Below are 20,542 nucleotides of genomic sequence, written 5' to 3' on the forward strand. Positions count from 1 at the left end.
AGTTATATATATTGTACATACAGTTTACGTATTATGTATTTTCATACAGATCTAATTAATTAATTAGTTTACATTTTGTTCTGATGTTATGTGTTAGTATTTAGAACTTTGTACCTTGATGTTTCTTTGTATTTTGTCTGTAAAATGGATGCACCATTAACTGATAATGTGTGCCACTGATATAAAGGTGATTCCTATGAATAAATAAGCACTGTTGACCATCATTATGAGATTAGGGGAAGCTACTTAACACAATATAACAACACGCTCTTTTAGATATCGCTTGACATACGAACTATTGCCTACATGATTATAAAAATATGTGATAGTTGACATAGAGATGAAATAAAATAAATCACCGTGATCAAGGGAAATAGTTATTGTGTAATTAAAATGTGACACCACCGTAATTAATGGACTCTTCCATAAATGATGCTGCATGCTGCTAGAATACACACCCGCGAGTTCAGAGAGCACTTGGCCTGGGTAGAATATCTCATGCAAGTACTGTAAATATTAATTAATACAGTCGAGGATGACAATTTACCTTAATTAAAAATTCAATAAACTTGTTACCACAATGTGGTTTTCAACCGTGATTAGACAGGCGTAACAAGCTAGGCCTACATTGCAGAGTAGTACAATATTTTTAATAGGCTAGGTAGGCCTCCTACTAGCTAGTTATTGAGGCTACTGTACACTGTTAACTAGCTTTTTAAGGGTGCGTGAGGAAGTTACCGGTGTATAAGACGTACCCAAAATTTAGAGGTCAAATTTGCGTGTCAAAAGTGCATCTTATACACCGAAATATACAGTAATGTGATTTGTATGTATCTTTGCGATTAAAGGACATCTTTTTAATAATTAATCATAAATTAATCAAAATTGATATTTGAATATCTAAAACAAATAAATTGTGGTTCACGATTCAGTTGAATCACTAAAATCACGTTGCAGTTCACATAAAAGTAAAGGCCTTCAATAAAAGTTAAATTACTAAAACAAATTGTAGTTCACGTAAAGTAAATGCCTTTAATCAATATAATTGATTAGTTGAATATCTAAAACAAATTAATTTCAGTAGTTCACGATACGTTGAACCACTAAAATATTTTTTTATTTAATATTGAATGGCGCCACCAACGGCCATTTTGCCGGAAGTGACGGACCCGGAAGCCAGTTGAACAACAGCGCGAGTGTGTGAAAATAACCTGTGATATCCACAAATTTCGATAGGTAGCGCTAAATTTTGTCGTCGTAAAAAACAAAAGTGGAACAATAGCGTAGTACTGAAAATTAATGTTATCAAATCTACGTTTCGCGGTACATATAAAATAGATAAGGTAGGTATCCCAGGCGGAGATTTATACCAAAGGTTTTGCATTGTGCTCGCCTATGTCAGAATTAACCATAATTTATATATAGATTTCCATAACTTTTCCATAATGAAAGTCAATTTTCTGGATTTTCAAAGGCCTTGAAAAAACGGACCTATAACTTTCCAAATCCTGTACGAACCCGGTGCTATAAAATACATTTTACCCCTATTTATATAAAATGGAAGGTTCTATACAATCGTGATCGATTTTATACTTGCATGGGCGAAGCATCTTTGTAAATTGTTTAAAAAAACAGGTTATAAAAGAGATAAGGCAACTTCATAAAAAAAATTCACAAACAAATGCTTTATTTACTTACCAATATTTTAATGACACTTAATAGGTTATCCATTGGAAAATCTGGAAGACCTAATGAAGTAGATTCCTTTGATATCAACGTAGTGGCAAATGATAACATCTGTGAAGCTCTGCAATTAAATAATTATCATACTTTATTACTTTTAATACATTAGTTTAGATGTATTTGTTCTCCAAAAACATGAAAAATTAAATGAATAGGCCATTTTGCAATTTTAGTTATTCTCCTCCGTAGAAAAATTAATTTATTCACTTATAAAAAGACAAAATAAATGGTAAAATTTAGATTAGTTTTACATTTAGTTCTTATTAACTTATTCCCTATTTTTATCTGTATTTCAATATATTTCTTTTCTTTTTTGGTTAAAATTTATAATATTATTCACATTGAGTGATAATAAATGCATCAAATTGGCCTAATTATCTTTGTAAAAAACAAAATTCTTTTGCAGTGTAGTTGATGTAGTTGCAATTCATTTAAATACAATTTGTAAATAATATATAAACATTTGAAAGGTTATCATTGGCCTTTATATTATTAGATAAATTTTCGTATCCATAAGGCTATTTTTAACTGATCAACCAGCCTGGCTTTTTACTATTCAACATTCAAATTTTTAAAATTAGCCAGTTACTGGGAGTTTTTACAGGTCTTTCATGTGTTTTAATGTACAAAACAAATGATTTGCTTTGGGCAAATAAAATGTTCTGATGTTATTACAGATTTATCATTTATTATTCCAATTTGTTATATAAATTACAGTAGTTTGTTTAAATGCTTCTTTGTTATTTGGATAGTTTAAGAAAGCAATAAATATTTATGAGAATAAACAATACTATTTTTAGTTCAAGTAACAAAATACATTTATCTAAATGTCATGTGAATGTAAAATGATACCAATTGAGATTGATAGCACTTAATATTAATTTTTTATTTGGAAAATAAGGTTTATGTTATTTCAAATGTATGCTATCAACATAGTTCAAGGCCTGGTCGATATACCACATAAATTAAAATACTTTGGATAAAAAACAAGCATGTACCCATTGATACTTTAGCTAATTTGAGAAGAGGAGTTGAGGAGCTATTGTACTATTGACCATTACTTTGTTATATTGCTGCAATAAAATTGCCCACAAAACTGAATCTAACCCTAGTCTAAACCATAATTTGTTCCACTGAACAAAAAATGTAGCCACATTTGTTTGATTGAAAATAGAGGTTACTTAACAGTTTTCTACCACAAGCCAGTTTGTAATTTAATAGTAATGTCACCAGGTATAGAATGTAAAGATGAGTCAGGGAGTGCAAAGCTAATAATTTTTAGTGCACTGTCACTATTTAATGAAATATGTCTCCAGGACCAGCTCGAGTCCACCGCCTACCTACTGTACAGCTGAGGTAAGACAATTTTGAAAAAATTAATAGAGAAATAGTCCCCGGAAATAGCACTCATAATTTGAAATATGAAAAATATAAATTTGCTGCACCACGACAATATTAACATATTTATAATGTTCCAAATCATTCAATTAATTTATTATTAATAATTGACAGAGTACATAGTTTAATTGTTTTTAGGTGGTGAATATATTAATGTTACAAACTTACTTGTCGGATTGTAAGTTTGGTGAAGACTCCCTCAATACATCAAGATGATCCTAACATGACCATTGTAAAAAAAAAAAAAAACGTAGTTTTAAATGTTGCCAGCAATAAGTACATAAATAAAGTTTTCTTTAATTCTAGTATTATAATGTATTCATTGACAGCATTGAATACCAACAATTAATGAATACATACATTTCCCACAATCAATAAATTTAATTGTATACAAATAAATTAATATTTATGAGTAGAATTAACAGATTATTTTCATGAGTTAAAAGTATTTAACAAGAGTTGAGTAGACAAGAATTGATTGATGAATTGATTAACTTGCAAAAAATTATCTTAACATTATTTGCTTAATTATGTTAAAATTAAAATTTCTGCAACAAAAAACTTTTGATGACAACGTGAGCATGGTAGGTCGAAACATCGAACGTTCGGAAAGACTATTAGTTAGCGATATGTTAAATTACAAAACATCACACACCTTAAATGTTAAAGGGTTAACATCACGTGCTTGGAATCTTGAACGTAGTGGCGGATCCAATGGGTTGCCATGGTAGCGTGGAACAGGTAGCCCGAGTGCAATAACACGAAAGTTTTCATTGACCCTGACTAGTTTCCAGGATTCTAACTCTTCCTTTGTATGATCCTAAAAGTAAAACCATATCTTGAAACTACCAAAGAGTAACTTTGACCAAGGAAAAAGTGTACAAAAATGGTATGTGATTCAGTAGAACATGTTGAAGCAACATTTTTAACCTATCAATCAATTGTTAAAATCAATTGTTAAATTGTTTAAAATATTCATTCAAAACACATTTTTTAAGCAATAAGTATAGTTGTAGGTATAGTAGGTAATCTTCTATTTTCTTGTCTGTTTCAATATTGTATTTTTATTTTTTTAAATTAAAATCATTGTTTTAAGCATGGTACTGCTGTACTGCAAATGTTAAACATTAGTTGCAAATTTCACAAATAGCAAAGACTAGTAGAACTCTTGAATAAGCCATAAAACAAGAGTGTTACAAGGAAAAAAAATGTTCAAACAAAATTGTGTTATTTACAGAAATAAATAAAGATTTTATTAACCATTCACCTCAAGCAGTTTATCATATCTATCAGCCGCTACTAAGAAGCGTCCATCTTCTAACTGCATTTCACGATTCTCTAACAAATTATTCAAAACAGGAAGTACATTACGTTCAGCTTTTTCAATACCTTCCAATACTAGAACACGCCCTTCCATGGCTGCACGTACTGCACACTAGAATAAGTAAGAATAAGTATAAAAAATCTTCCAAAACCAGCGTTTAATGTAATGTTTAATGTCTTGGATTATTTGCCAAAATTGAAATACATTCTGAAAACCAGATATTTAAAAAATACCGGACAATTTTAATTAGCCTTAATATTGGATTTCAGGTAGTTGATTTGGCTTTTTAAAACCACATATAAGGTGTAGTCAGACTCTGTTTTGGTTACTGTCATAAATTAAATTGTGCCCCAGCACTTGAGGGAGTGTTTCCAAATGTTTTGACTTCGTTAATGAAGGTGATAATGCTAACGCGATAACTGGGGCTATTTATGCAAGCTTATTTACATGGTACTAACGTGTTTATTTCTATAATAACCTGTTTATAGATCAACAAACTTTTACTTCCACTCTTTGTATTGTGACTTGTGTATGGAGAGGGAAAATCAATCAACAACCTGCAGAAAACCTTACATTTTCTATACATTTTATTATGTATCTGAATAATTATTTAAAAAAAAAATTTGTTTTGTCTTTTTAAATAAAAATCGATATTTGTTCAAGTCACAAATTCAGTAAATAAAATATTAATACACATTTAGTAGTCAACACCGCATTTCGATATTTGCACGATTCAATGAAATGAATTCTCCTACTGAATTAACAAGGTGTGCAAATTAATCAGAAAGTATAGGAATAATTATTATTTTTTAATCGTAATTGTTTTCTTTGTGCATGTTTTTTACCTACTCAACGGCGAATATAAATAGAAATTTCAAATGGTAGAAACACGATGAACCACGGTGAACCTCAATGAACTAGTATATATGCCTCGGCAATGTGGGTTTTTTGTGTGCCGGCTATGTGATACACCCATTTACATAGCTCGTCAGCAAATTGGGATTTGGCAAACGGGAATTGTCGGTAGTCGGCAGACTGGTCTAGCAAACAGGACAATTTGCATTATACATGCTTTTTCTAAAGGCTATGTCAATGGTGTTGTTGCTATGAACCACTCTACAATCAAAGCGTAGATAATTATAATAATACATCACAGTAGGTTAAGAACAATAGGCTACGATCTACCTATGAATAAATATAGTGGTGGTCGGCTTCACGAAATTGGGGGTTGGCATCATAAAATTGGTGGTTGGAAATTCAAAGTAGTGGACGGAGGCCAACCATGGCCGACTACGATGGCAAGAAACCTGGTACTTGTAGGATCAAAAGGCCGATGGTAGGCACAACTTTATTCTTTCAATATAGCGGAGGTACAGCATTACTTTATTTTTCATTTTTCACAAAACATTTTATTATCAATCCAAGTTATTTCACATAGAGCCAAGTCATATCAAAGCCAACCATGCCGCGTTTAAAGAAAGTAAATATTAACAAAGAAATAGCAAAGTCTTGTTTGTTTGTTTGTTTGTTATTCAACCTGTTAGTGGCGGTTTCATCGCTGGTGGTTGACAACTGAATAAAATGAAAATGAAAATGTTTTGCATACTGCATTAGGTTATTCCGATGATACCAGCATCCGGTCTTTCGTTAGATTTCCCCTAGCTCATTAACAGTATGCAAATGATTAATGCAGTGTACGGCTGATTAATGAAGTAAAACATTTGGGCACGCTCCCCTAGTATCATACATAAACTACATTTTAATCAGTCTTTCATAATAAAAAGTTAAAAATTACAAAAACCTCACTTACCTGATCAATATAGAATGCATTTCCTTCTTGTATTTCTCGCCTTTGCTTCAGATCTGTCTCTGTTGTATCTCTTGTTAAACTTATATACTCAACCTCGCGTTTTGTTAATTCCTGAAGAGAATTATAGCAGTTTTAAAAGCAGTAGTACTTTTGGCAGGATATAAATGTTTTCAATTTTATCCAAAATGATTATAGTCAGGATGGTGTAAAATTAGTGCGCCTAAAAGAGAAAATTGTGAGGAAGGCTTTGTGCCAAAGAAATCACTGGATATTCGTTCTACACTGCAAACACTTAGACATAACACCACCAAGTCTAAAATTGAAATGCCAGATTAATTACACCACACAGGGACACGACATTATCACCAAAGTGGAACGTAGTTTGATTAGAGAAAGAATATGAATCACTACAAACAACATCGAAAAATTAGCTAAGAAAGAGAAAGAACTAGAAGAGAAAATAGTTGAAATAATCATCGATGACACAGCTCGAGTGGACGTTCAGAATGTGAGAGAAAGCGAATTCCTGAAAGTACGAAATCGTCAACAAAACAAATTACATTGGTGGAAAGATAAAAGTCAAAAACTACTAGTTGGATTAAACTAAGAAACACTATTGGACGGCAAACAACTTAAAAACAGATGGTTGGTGAACCTATCCAGCAAAAAGATTAGTGTAGACCAGAAGCAGGTGCTTAAAAAAGGGCTTAATTTTTGCCATTAGCGAGAGCCGAATACCGATAAATGAGTTGATCATAGCAACCGAAACGGCAGCAAACCTGGGCCAGGTACCCATAGAAGAAAAGGATGTCAATTCATACGAGGTAAGATTGTTTCACTCATAAATCATACAAACCTCCATCTCCAAACTTATCAGCAAAGGAAAAAACAGGGCTAAAATTACCATTACCATGAGATTACAATTTTACCTGCTGACAAAGGCCGTGCTACTGTTGTAGTAACAGATTATAAAGCCAAGGTAAATGAGATGTTATCCGACAACCAAGTATATGAACAACTCGAATCAAATCCCACTCCTAAATATAAACATGCTTTGGTAAATATCCTAAATAGATTGCTTAATGAAAAGAAAATTACATGGGGAAAAATGTAAATTATTCCCGACAGCCAAAAAAACACAGAGGCTATATTGCACACCTAAAATTCATAAACCAAACTGGCCCTTGAGGCCAATCGTAGACGGTATAGACTCCATCTACTATGAGGTGTCCAAATTTCTAAGAGATATTCTAAAACCAATGGCTGGCAATTCCACATACTCAATAAACAACTCTAAAGAACTAGCAACCAAACTTAAAGATCTTCATGTGTCACCTAACCATACCTTTGTTTCATTTGATGTAGTGTCTTTGTTTACAAACCCTCTATGGAAAAATCACTGGAAATAATACATGAATGCTTGAGGGCCGACCAAACGCTACAAGACCGTACAAAACTAAAAGTAGAAGACGTTAAGGAATTGTTGTCTCTGGCCGTAAAAACAATCCGGCATAGCTATGGGAAGTCCAATTAGCCCAATCGTTGCAAACCTGTTTTTAGAATGGTTGGAGACTGAGGCCATAAGCAAAGCAAATGACAACATCAGACCTACTTATTGGCGAAGGTATGTAGACGATGTTTTAGCTGTGGTTAAAAAAGAATCCATAGAAGATCTTAACCAACATCTTAACACCATAGACCCTACTAAAAGTATCAAGTTTACTACAGAAAGAATGACCGACAACACTCTCCCGTTTCTGGACTGCCTCATCACCCTAAAAACTGACAGTACAATAAAAACTTCGATTTACAGGAAACCCACACCTACAGACCAATACTTAAACTTCAAATCAAATCATCCTCTTGAGCACAAGCTGAGCGTCGTTAACACACTAGTGGACAGATGCCAAAACATCGTAACAACACAGCAGAGCAAAAGAGAAGAGATGAATCACATAAAAAGTACTTAATATCTGTGAATACCCAAATTGGGCAATTGATAGAGTGATAAACAACAAACAAGAAAAGAATAGTCAGAAAAAAGGAGAAAACAAGCAAGACATGCGTGGCAGGGTAGCTTTACCCTTTGTGAGAGGGCTATCGGAAAAGATACGTAGAATGCTCACTAGCTATAAAATTACTTTGTACCCCAAAACAAATTAAGATTACATCTAGTACACCCTAAAGATAAGATTAAGCCGGAGGACACAAGTGGAGTAGTGTATGGTGTACCCTGTATGAATTGTAACCTAATATACATAGGAGAAACCTGTAGAAAACTGATCACATGAATTGGAGTTATGACAAGGTCAAGCAGAATGTCACAATCAAACATTACACATAAATCTGCAATTACAGACCATGTTCTAAAGGAAAACCATACACCTAATAGGGAGGCAAAAGTGTTAAAGAAAGATGGAAACATAAACAAGAGAGGATGGCAAGAAGCAATTATAATTAGACAAACTGATAACAACATGAACAGAAACCAAGGAGGAAAGTGGCTGCCACACATATATGATGACCTGTTAGAAGTGAGACGGCCGACCGGGGCGGACCCCTCTGGGATTCACCAGAGGTATTCACGTAAAAACTCAGAGAGGGCGCATGTCACAACAACATCACATGACTATGCCATGATCAGTGTCAGCAAATCAAGCCGACACCACTACCTTGAAAAAGTGTGATGCTAATGCACGAAACGAAACGTTGGTAACTTCAATGTTAATTTGTCCTTCACTAGAAACAAAAAATTTGATTCTAAACATAGCAGTAGTATTTTGATTTATTATAATCTCACCCTTAGACAACACAAAGGCCAGCCAAACTAACTAACAAAACTGAATTACTGTACAGAGTACGGTATACATGGTGTTACACAGTGTTATTAAAAATAAATTCTTTACATTTTTTAAAGACCCCTTCCCTGCAAGTTTTGACGTTTTTTGGAAAATAATACATATATATCACTTTAAAAACATTAAACCATGTCATTCCTTGTCTTAAATGTACGTTTTATGGTAAATTATGATAAAAAGTGAGAAACAATGCACTACCTAAGTAGCTCGCGGCGATCGACCTCTCGTGGACGGTCTTAGGCCTAGCCTAGCTAAGCTTAGTTTTGTAGGCCTAGCTGGTAAACATCGATAACGTACGAACATCGTACGCTAGCTATATACCTAGCCTGACGTTGTATAGTTGCTGCATTAATTGTCTTTCTATTTTTGCCAGACTCCGTTGATACAAATTGGGGGAAACCCGGTATTTTCGCTGAAAAGTTAGGAGTCTTCCATTTGTTTTGGCCTCACGATCGATCGAAAAGTGGGCGAATTACAGGTGAAAACAAAAATATCAATCCGCGCGCAATGCATTTTGGGATTTATAGCGGGCCGCTATAATTATTAGAATCAATTTATTTTTCACATTTTTAACCGTTTAAAGACGAAAAAAGTTATCGCAATAGGACCATATAGTATTATTTTTACATTAAATATAGTTTGTGATCTTAAATTAGATCTAAAAAACGTAGGGAATGGGGCTTTAAGTACTGTATTAAAGGCAAATTTGGCAACACATGTACATAGGTCACCGCTAGCAAACTTAAAAATAAACTTTTGTCTGTCTAAAAAATTACAAAATAAAGGTTCTAAATCATTGATCTTATCAAACAACAGACAACTTAATGAATCGACACATCATTAAAACAATGGCATTCATCTTTAATTAATGCAGGATATTATGGATATTCTTGATTAGATCATAATTACATTATCAAACCAATTTTCAACAGCTAAGTCAAGCCAAGTTGCAGGTACAGTAATCCAATTGTAAAGTAAATAAATGAAATGAAAAATCTAGGATTTATAAAATCAAGGTAAAAAGGTAAACATTTAGAATGGCTTACATAAGTGAACATGACATGATATCAGCAGTTTATTTTACATATATTATTCATATACATAATATTCTGTACACTTACTAAGTAGCTCATAGCAATTGCTCTTCTAAGGTGACCAGGAGGACCTATTAAAAATACATCTTGTCCAAGTAAATCCTATAAAAAGATAGGTCCAGACAAATCATAATGTTAACATACAAAAAGTGGGTGCATCACAGAAGCAAAACGAAAATATCAATCCGTGTGCAATGCATGCTGGTATTTAAATCAGGCCGCTTAAATTATTAAAATCGACTTATTAGTAGTATTAGTATATATTTATAATAAAATGCAGTTTGCGACCTTAAATTTGATCTAAAAAATGTAGGGATAGGGTCTTTAATGTTGTGAGACAGAAGGGTTAATACGGTAACTACTAATAATATTGTATGGGAATGAAACAGAATAATTCTATCTTAATATTAAAATATTTAATTTCAGAGCACAAATGAATACCTTCTGCATTATCCATCTTAGATGCTGTAGAACTGATTGTGGTATATTTTTCCCAACTGAAAACAATTATATATAACTTTATTCAGAAAGCAAACATAATCATAAACTTAATTTCATGGCAGTAAGAAAACTGAATTGCAAAAGGAGGGCTTACAAAAGACAATCAGCATTAAAACCAAAACTATCATATACAACTTTAATTTTTAAAAAGGAATACGGTAGTGGACCGAATTGTCCGTATTTACAGATAAACAATTAAACCAAATATATTTTATATCTCATTAAGAATTATTTTTTATAGAGAATTTAATGTGTCTTTGTGCTATTCTACATACCAAAAATTGAAAAATTATTTTTAAAAATGTAATAAGTGTTTCTGCCTAGTATCTTCACTAACCAAATAATATAAACAGGTTGCTTTTAGCTCAGAATGACAGACCGTAACATAGTGTACTGTGTCAATTATTAAATTGTTTCTTACCATAATTGATTGGAACTAACTGTGGACTGTTTGGATTCTTTACTGCCCTGCTCACTCCTCCAATAGTTATTCTTGAATCTGAAATTGATTGTTTCATGAGAAAGAAATGGTAATAGTTATCTGTAACAAAAATTTTAATGCAGCCATTATATGGTTTCTTAATTTTTTAATAAACTTATTCATTATTCATATGATTCATTTCATTATAAATTGTACTACCTGATCAAAAAACCATAGCATTATCAAAAAATGTAAAATAAGATCTTTGGACAAACAACAGGGAATATGAGCTACTGTATACATTCAAAGTTAAGGCCATACTAAACAAATTTGTATCCAATCAGAGCTCATTAGCACTACTGCTACGCATCAAAAAAGTCAGCACACATACAATGAAAATGAATGGCACTTTTGTGAAAGGGTAGGATTATTTTTTCCCTGCGGAAAAAAATTTGATTCACGCAAACAAATAGATGAAAACGACCGACTTAATGAAAAGGAAAATTTGTTGTCCAAAGTCCAAAAATGCAAACAATGCAGTACAAAAATGGAATTACCATATTTAATTAGAGGCTCTTTGCGTACCAAATTTATGAAAAATCTATGGCGTGACCATGTAAAAAATATTGGTAATCCATTACAAGCGGATAACCTCTTAGTATTATTTTTTTTTAATTTGTGGATCCCTTGTGATTGTTTAGGTCATTTTTTTAAACTTTAAAATGTAAGTAAACATTTATGTGAAGATGTTCCAATAAGGTTTTCAAGTTACACAGCGCTATTTTATGAAATTCTGTGATTGATCATAAATTCAGACACCAAAAGTCATTTTTTATTGAAACTTAATAAATTGATAATTTATGATGGGGTCACCTTTCTATTCAGTAAAAGATATTACATGCACCCTGACGCACATTCATGTAAAACTTTAATAATTGTGTGCTCAAAAAGAGGTAATTTAATGCGAATTTGTAAAAAACTATATCTAATTTTAGTAGAAAATTATAGCTCCTCAGGATGGCTGGTGACCCCCAATGTTTTAAAAGTATTATGGAAGCTGATGAGTTGTAGATATGAATTCATGTAACATGTGTACCTACCAGATGTTGTGACGTCGTCATATGGCCACTTAAATGTTTAAAATAGGATTTTTTTCTAGTTTTTATCATTAAATAGAGTGCATTGGACTCATGTGTACCCCATTTTCTCCTAGATTTTAATGTTCTCGCTCAATCAATTCTTGCATAGTGCATGTTGCGTTGCCACAGATAACACAACTTGTCATCGTGACAATTCCAAAACAAGTTATTATTCTTCCCGCCACTTTTGGGCACGAAGTTTCTCTTCAACGTGTTAGGGTTAAGGTTAAGGAAAGTCTGCCCTCTGCGATAAGTGATACTTTTTTTTGACGAATAAAAAGTAAGAAAAAAAAATTAAAAAACAATATTTTAACTTGTTTCTAAAAAGAATAAATGTTACCATAAAGCATGTTAATAAAATGTACTAGACAAAATTTCATATCATAAAAACCTATCCGGCCCTGACCGGCTTACTCGTACCCAATATTTGGCTTACTCGTATCATACCCAATAAAACTACACAAATTGCAAAAAACACTATAGGCCAATGTTAAAACACTTTTATAAAACTTTATAAGCTAATATTAAACGCTGTGGTTAGGGTTTCGGCACCGGAACTCAACTGACCATGGTAAAATCCCTCTAGGCGATGGTGGGTAAAGATGATGGCGAGTAAAAGACAATTGTAGTGAGTTGTAAAAAGTAAAAAAAAAATGGAAAAAAACAACTAGACCCCTAGCTGCAGTACCACACCACTAAATCAGCCAGCCAACCATAAAAAAAAATTGGTGCTAAACTTTTTACATGAAAAGAAACCACCATCAAATCGTTGTTGCCTCCCATTGCGACGGCGACCGAATTATCAGAGGTATATAAAAAACTTGCATGCATGAGCGATTTTCAATTGACCAATCTATTGTGTTGATTTAACCGGAATATATACAATATTGCGAATATCAAAATACTTTTATATCCGGGTGTGTTGAAAGCAAAGACCTCGAAAGCGAAGATCGAAGAACGAAGACCTCGAAAGCGAAGACCCTACGAAATGGTAGTGTACACAAAATCCGACCAAAATCACACAAAATTGATGATAACACCTTGAATTTACAGATTCTAAAAAAATATTTCGATTTTAATCGTTATGTAATCAAAAGACATGAATTTATCTATTAACAAGCTCACATGTTTTCGCCAATGGAGTTATTATGTGATATGGATTTACGAACAAACACATCGCGCTATTTGCAAGGACCACCAGTAGCATTTTCATGATAAAAAATGTTATTCACCACATGCCAACATCATGTTAAATGCTCTTTTGATATTTAATTGTTCATTCATGCAATTAACTTAGTAAAAACTTCCGAATAAACAGTTTGCTTCATCAACCGGTGCTACCGGGTGTGTTTCACGAATGATAGTTTAATAATATTTCTATATTTAACTTGTTTCTGGTAAAACAAATAAATGTTAATGAAATTTATTATTGTATCCTATAAATAACATGTATTTTATATTAATTTATATCATAAAAACAATACTTAATTTACAGGCCATAGAGTGAGCAAGTGGCCGAGCGGTTAAGACAGTGGAACCGTAATTACGTAGCCATAACATCGGCAGGGGTTCGAGGCTCACTCCATGGTTCTGGTGGTAGAACGAGTCTTCTCGGATAAGGACTATAAACCGTAGGTCCAGTGTACACATCTAGCTTGTGTGCACTTTAAAGAACCTAGTACATCTTTCGAGACGAGTAAGGGGTTACCTCGGTGTATTAACTATTAGTACATCACAGCCACTGATCACCAACTGGGCCCTCTGGGAGACCAGTCTTTGACTGAACAGGTTACCCAGTATAAATATCAATTTCAATTTAATTCAATAGTATGCAGCAATGACAAAAAAATAGGCCGTGCTCTGAGTAACGCTTGGTTGATTTTTGGTGTTGCTGTTAAGCCTTTTTTGTGAACTAATTTAACATGGTGGTAAATAATTTTCTGTAGAAGTGAATATACACTAGTTTGTTATTAAATATGTTTTATAAAATGTTTTACAATTGCAAAATATATTATCATACTTCTATTTTATGTGACATGTATAATATCTATTATGGTAAATCAAGTCTATTTAGTCTGTATACATCCGCCCTTTGAGGCGCGGAATACTCATTCTTGTGATATATATTCTTTGGTAAAACCAACATAGGCTAGTCATAACAATTAAAATCGAAATATTTTTTTAGAATCTGTAAATTCAAGGTGTTATCACGATTTTGTATGATTTTGGTCGGATTTTGTGCACACTACAATTTCGTAGGGTCTTCGCTTTCGAGCTAGGCCTAGGTCTTTGTTCGGTCTTCGCTTTCGACACACTCTTTTTATATCCAGCCTATATTAGGCCTAATTAATACTTTTATTTTTTTTTTTCTTTACTCCAATTAAGCCTAGGCCTAGGTAAAGTTGGCCTACGAACCTAGGCTAGCTAGGCGTAGGCGTAGTGCTACCCCAATCAAGCTGTACCCTTGGTTGTCCTGGCCTGACACACCGCGCCGGCTGGCTGGCTGGCTGCATGAATGGCTTACCTGTGTGACATAAAACTATCGAGGGTGAACATCGGTTTGACGTTAAAACCAACTGTAAGTGTTTAATGCGCCTAATAGAATTTTCGACAGCACTCATTCTTATAATAGCAGACATTTAAACTACTTGTCACTAACAACCTGGCCCAAGCGCACTTTTCAACGAATACTACTCTACTAGGCTGCTACCTAGGCTAGGCAAAAAAAAGCAACAGACACATCATCCAAAAGATAGTGTATCTCATTACAGTATGTACCCTCGTGTTTAATATTTACACTCGGTCGAGCGAGCGGGGCAGCGAGGCAAGCGAGGCAGTCAGAAATTTAGTCGAGGTGTGTATCTTATCGTTTTCAACGTGCGATACATGCACATGCATGCGATCATCTCGTTTACGGTCTGTTGAACCCACAAATGTGAAAACGCCCACAAATGTGAAAACAACCACAAAATGTGAAAACGCATCACCCACAAATGTGAAAACAACCACAAATGTGAAAACGCATCACCCACAAATGTGAAAACAACCACAAATGTGAAAACGCATCAACCACAAATGTGAAAACAGCGCCCACAAATGTGAAAACGATCATCGCCCACAAATGTGATAACGCCCACAAATGTAAAAAAAAAGAGAGACTTTTTCGCCCACAAATGTAAAAAAAAATCAGATAAAATTTAATGCTAGATTCAGACAAACATTATATCATGATTGTATTGAGTTGTTTCAATAATTGTTTGTTCACGATACGTCTGTTAGGGTCGTCGTTAACACGTTGGATTATTATCATTTGCTGCTCGTGCGCGTGATATTTGCACGTTAACTCGTTTGTTTAATGAACGTAACAGTTCAAGACAATATTTGTTTTTTGCTGCACGCGTCCACCATACTTCAAGGTCAAGGCCATGTTATATCATTGTTGCTTCTAATGTGTGGTTGTTGGCTTACTATTATGTACGTATAGTTATAAGTCGATGTTCGTTATTTTTTTTGCGCGCGCACACGATACAACAAGGTCAAGGTTAAATTGCTACTTGTATGTAGTGTGTGGTTATTAACTCGTTGGCTTACTGTTATGTACGTATAGTTCCAAGTCGATGCTCGATTCGATGTTTTTGGGCGCGTACACGATACCTCAAGGTCAAGGTCACATCTATTGCTACTTGTGGTTGTTAACTCGATGTTCGTTATTTTTTTTGCGCGCGCACACGATACAACAAGGTCAAGGTTAAATTGCTACTTGTATGTAGTGTGTGGTTATTAACTCGTTGGCTTATTGTTATGTACGTATAGTTCCAAGTCGATGGTCGATTCGATGTTTTTTGTGCGCGTGCACGATACTACAAGGTCATATATCATTGCTGCTTGAAGTGCAGTTGGGCTTACTATATTAGTATTATGTAAGTCGATGCTCGGTGTACACGATACTACAAGATCAATGCTATACTCGTCGTTCAGTTATTGCAGTAGTTCCTAATGTTCAATTTTTTTTACAAAACTATAACCACAAGATAATAATACAAGAGCTAGAGCAAGAACAACTAATAAAATAATATTTCTTTATTTTAGAGCGATAAACAAATTGTAACATAGAATAATACCGTAACACCAATATCCAACCAAACATAATACACGATACGATAGTATCAAACTTGTCACGAACATGTATTCTATAAAACATACTATGAAATCTATACTAATGGACAAAACTTCCTACTATACTACTATTTACATTCGTGGTTTAATCTGATGCTTATTGTTTAATTTGTATATCTATTTTTAGCGGATAATTATAAAGATATACGGAGAATAATATTACCTATTGAATGCATTAAAATTTAACTTTAAGCGCGATGTTGAAAGGCTAATACGCACCTGCTCCAACTTAACTATCTCAATATTTGACACGGAGATTGGTAATAATATTAGTCCCATATTTATAAATAATAGATATAACTTGCAAGTTATGTAGATAATAAATATTAAAAATTTTCCATTTCTTCAAATGATGAAGAATAAACAATTAAGCAGAATAATACTAATTTATGATAATGATAGATTTGTACTCCGTATATCTTTTAAATATTTTTTTCAACACAAATATATTGAGCAATAGGCGGATTTACACACAAATAGTAGCTACTGTACCTTAATTTCTGTTTACTCCTATCCGATATAGTTTAATAATATGTATTTTTTTTGCAATCACATCCTCACCTTTCTGTAAACTTCCAACACAGTTTCGTGTTTACAGTTTCGTCGGTAATCACTACAGTTTTAAAATTGATGTTAATTTATATTATTAAACACCATAATTTTACAGAAGTTTAGGTTTAGATTTAGGTTTAAACAAGAACTATTTCTTACAAAAAACGCCGCCGTAAACAGATTTATTTATCAACTGGAAAATTATTACTTTATGTTAAACCAAAAAAATACGTACATCTCAATTGATATAAATACCTTAGTTTGTCTATGTATTTTTTATAACAAAGGTAAAAGTGAACGAAAGGAAGACCAAGCAAGACCAGAGCTCGACCCAATTAGTCACCTAAATACATTAAAATAAATTGGAATTTATTATGTGCCTTGTTATTTATATATACACACCACATACAGTATATCTTTAATTTTTTTAAATAATTTATTTAAATCTTTATGTTTATGTGTAATTAAAAGGTAGTTCTGATATAAATTAATTAAACACATAAAAGCATTGAATTGATAATGGTGTCAATTTCTGTTTCAAGCATAAAACATCAAGGGGTGGAAATGTCGGGATGTCTTGCCTTAGACATCTTGCTGGGGAATCCCTACTGTGTGTGTACATACATCAGATTATAGACAATAGAAAGCGCAGCGCGTATGCATCTTCAATACATAGTATAGGCTACACATACTAGCTAGGGTATGTCATTACAATAATATTGAAAGGATATTTTGTTATTGTTAGAACCTAATATATAGAACTTATACATTATAAATTATATAATTTGTGGGTTTTACAGCTTCTTCTTCTTTTAAATTTAATACTGCACACACTATAATAAAAAAAACACAAACTACAAAATTGTCATTATTGTCTACCAACAAAATGTCTAATTTCACAGAACTTTCGTTATACATCATCCACCGACACTGTATAACCTTGACCTTGTAGTATCGTGCACGCGCGCAAAACATCGAACTTCGACTTGAAACTATACGTACATATCAGTAAGCCAACGAGTTAACAACCACACACCACAAGTAGCAATGGTATACAAGTCATGACCTTTGTAGTATCGTGCACGCGCACAAAAAACATCGAATCGAACATCGACTTGGAACTATACGAACATAACAAACAATAAGCCAACGAATTAACAACCACAAGTAGCAATAGTATATTATGAACTTGACCTTGTGGTATCGTGTACGCGCACAAAAACATCGAATCGAGCATCGACTTGAACTATACGTACATAACAGTAAGCCAACGAGTTAATAACCACATAACTACATACAAGTAGCAATTTAACCTTGACCTTTTAGTATCGTGTGCACGCGCAAAAAAACATCGAACATCGACTTGAACTATACGTACATAATAGTAAGCCAACAAACCACACACTAGAAGCAACAATGATATAACATGGCCTTGACCTTGAAGTATGGTGCACGCGCGCAGCAAATAACAAATATTGTCTTGAACTATTACGTTCATTAAACAAACGAGTTAACGTGCAAATATCGCGCGCATGAGCAGCAAATTATAATAATCCAACGCGTTAACCACGACCCTAACAGACGTATCGTGAACAAACAATTATTGAAACAACTCAGAATACAATCATGATATAATGTAGTACCTCGATCAAAATTGTTTGAGTCTAGCATTAAATTTGATCTGATTTTTTTTTTTACATTTGTGGCCGAAAAATTCTCATTTTTTTTTACATTTGTGGGCGTTATCACATTTGTGGGCGATGATCGTTTTCACATTTGTGGGCGCTGTTTATTACATTTGTGGTTGATGCGTTTTCACATTTGTGGTTGTTTTCACATTTGTGGGTGATGCGTTTTCACATTTGTGGTTGTTTTCACATTTGTGGGTGATGCGTTTTCACATTTGTGGTTGTTTTCACATTTGTGGGCGTTTTTACATTTGTGGGTTCAACACGGTCCCATCGTTTACAATTTTCTAATAACAAAAGTGCGAAATCATAATGTCATGATAGGCCAATACACCGGTAGTGTAATAATATAATGTGTGGGTGTTAACTGTGACCATAAGACCATGGACAGTTGTTTATTCAATAATACGTTTAATACACAATACAATATTTGTGTATATTTGACTCAAACATTTGGACTCATTTTGACACTGTGTTTAGTGGTATATTATTTGTAAAACATGAAAAAAATTAATATTTCGTTACTGAATGGATAAAGAATATATTTAAAAATTGTTCCTCTTTGCACCCATCCTTTCTTCATCCCTCAACCCTAATGTTACATACAAAACATGGGTTTTTTTAAATTTATTGACTCAAACATTTTGACTCATTTTGTGACTTTCTCTTTCGGAATTAATTCCCAGCTGGGCTAATTTTAGTTTACTACATATTAAATCACCGTGTCTATTTATCGTTCCTGTAAACGACATGTAGGCTACTATTGTCCTGCGGTACGTAAATTTGAAATTTTCGCTGAAATTATAAATACTATGTTTTCGAGAACCACTAGTCATAATAATTCATATTATTAATTAAACTAGTCATAGTTTTAATTGCTCAGATGTTTGCCCTACTCGACATAAGTTTGTACTTTATACGCAAGTAGTTCTTTTTGGTGGTAACCCACGGCATCCAGCACTAGCGTTAATAACCCTAGACCATCGCGCTTGCATCAACAGGATAGTATTTGTTGTTATTGGAGCTTTTTCTGTGTACAAACAACACATTTTAAATATTTTATATTTGATAATAAATGCTGTGCACGGAGCGCATTCATAACTACTGTGGGGTATAATAATAAAGTACAAAATTACGTCAGAGTAGGTACATCTAACCAACTACCCAACTCCTACTCACCAGTAACAGTTATCATCCATCATAGTTTTTACTGTCCTTTTCTTTAAAGATTGTACAATTTGCTAAAAACTCATTTAGCATGTTTTTAAAACCTTGTCGACGATCCATGGTTTATTGTTTGGGAATATTTTTGAATCATTTTGTTTTGAACAAGGTCCACACAGAAGAAACGTATTCGGAAATTGAGACTAAGCGTCGTTCATGTCTATGACTGCTTCGAAAAAGGTGTTCTATTGGTTCACTCAAAACATCCGCAAAGAGACGTGTCAACAGCGTTGGTTGACCAACGTTTAATGCTTATTTTCCATTTTTGTCTAAATATTTTGAGTTTTATATACTGTGACCGATGCATAAAGATTCCACTATTTGATGATGGTAAGCATTGAGGAAAGATTAAGAGCTAGGCCCGCAGAGCTAGGTAATTCATTACTCAAATTCTGCTTGCCACTCTCGCAAATTTAGTCGCCAAGATAATATTTCAATTCTAAAAAGCAATTTACACTAGATTTAATTCGTCACTATGACGAATTATAGGTTATATGCATTGATTTAAATATAGATAATTGATTTTTAAAAGATATATTGATTGATTGATTTTGTCAGAATCTTTTATATTCTGTATTATACCGGTATCTGTTATATGATAGGATCTTGTTAAC

At 33.4% G+C, this 20,542-nt stretch overlaps 1 protein-coding gene across 1 annotated transcript in view; it reads right to left on the bottom strand.

Moving 5' to 3' along the window:
• LOC140048886 (von Willebrand factor A domain-containing protein 8-like) overlaps positions 1 to 15,191 on the bottom strand; it is a 96,806-nt gene extending 81,615 nt beyond the window's left edge. The window contains exons 1-9 of the mRNA XM_072093691.1: positions 14,813 to 15,191; positions 11,150 to 11,227; positions 10,669 to 10,724; positions 10,255 to 10,329; positions 6,276 to 6,386; positions 4,409 to 4,576; positions 3,797 to 3,961; positions 3,310 to 3,359; positions 1,699 to 1,807 (exon numbers count right to left, since the gene is read on the bottom strand). Coding sequence (XP_071949792.1) covers positions 1,699 to 1,807; positions 3,310 to 3,359; positions 3,797 to 3,961; positions 4,409 to 4,576; positions 6,276 to 6,386; positions 10,255 to 10,329; positions 10,669 to 10,724; positions 11,150 to 11,227; positions 14,813 to 14,927 — 927 coding nt within the window. The 5' untranslated portion in view covers positions 14,928 to 15,191. The remainder of the gene's footprint in view (positions 1 to 1,698; positions 1,808 to 3,309; positions 3,360 to 3,796; positions 3,962 to 4,408; positions 4,577 to 6,275; positions 6,387 to 10,254; positions 10,330 to 10,668; positions 10,725 to 11,149; positions 11,228 to 14,812) is intronic.
• Between the last annotated feature and the right edge of the window lie 5,351 nt (positions 15,192 to 20,542).

The sequence above is a fragment of the Antedon mediterranea genome, chromosome 5, assembly GCF_964355755.1.
Source record: "Antedon mediterranea chromosome 5, ecAntMedi1.1, whole genome shotgun sequence".
In the NCBI taxonomy this organism is placed as follows: Eukaryota; Metazoa; Echinodermata; class Crinoidea; order Comatulida; family Antedonidae; genus Antedon; species Antedon mediterranea.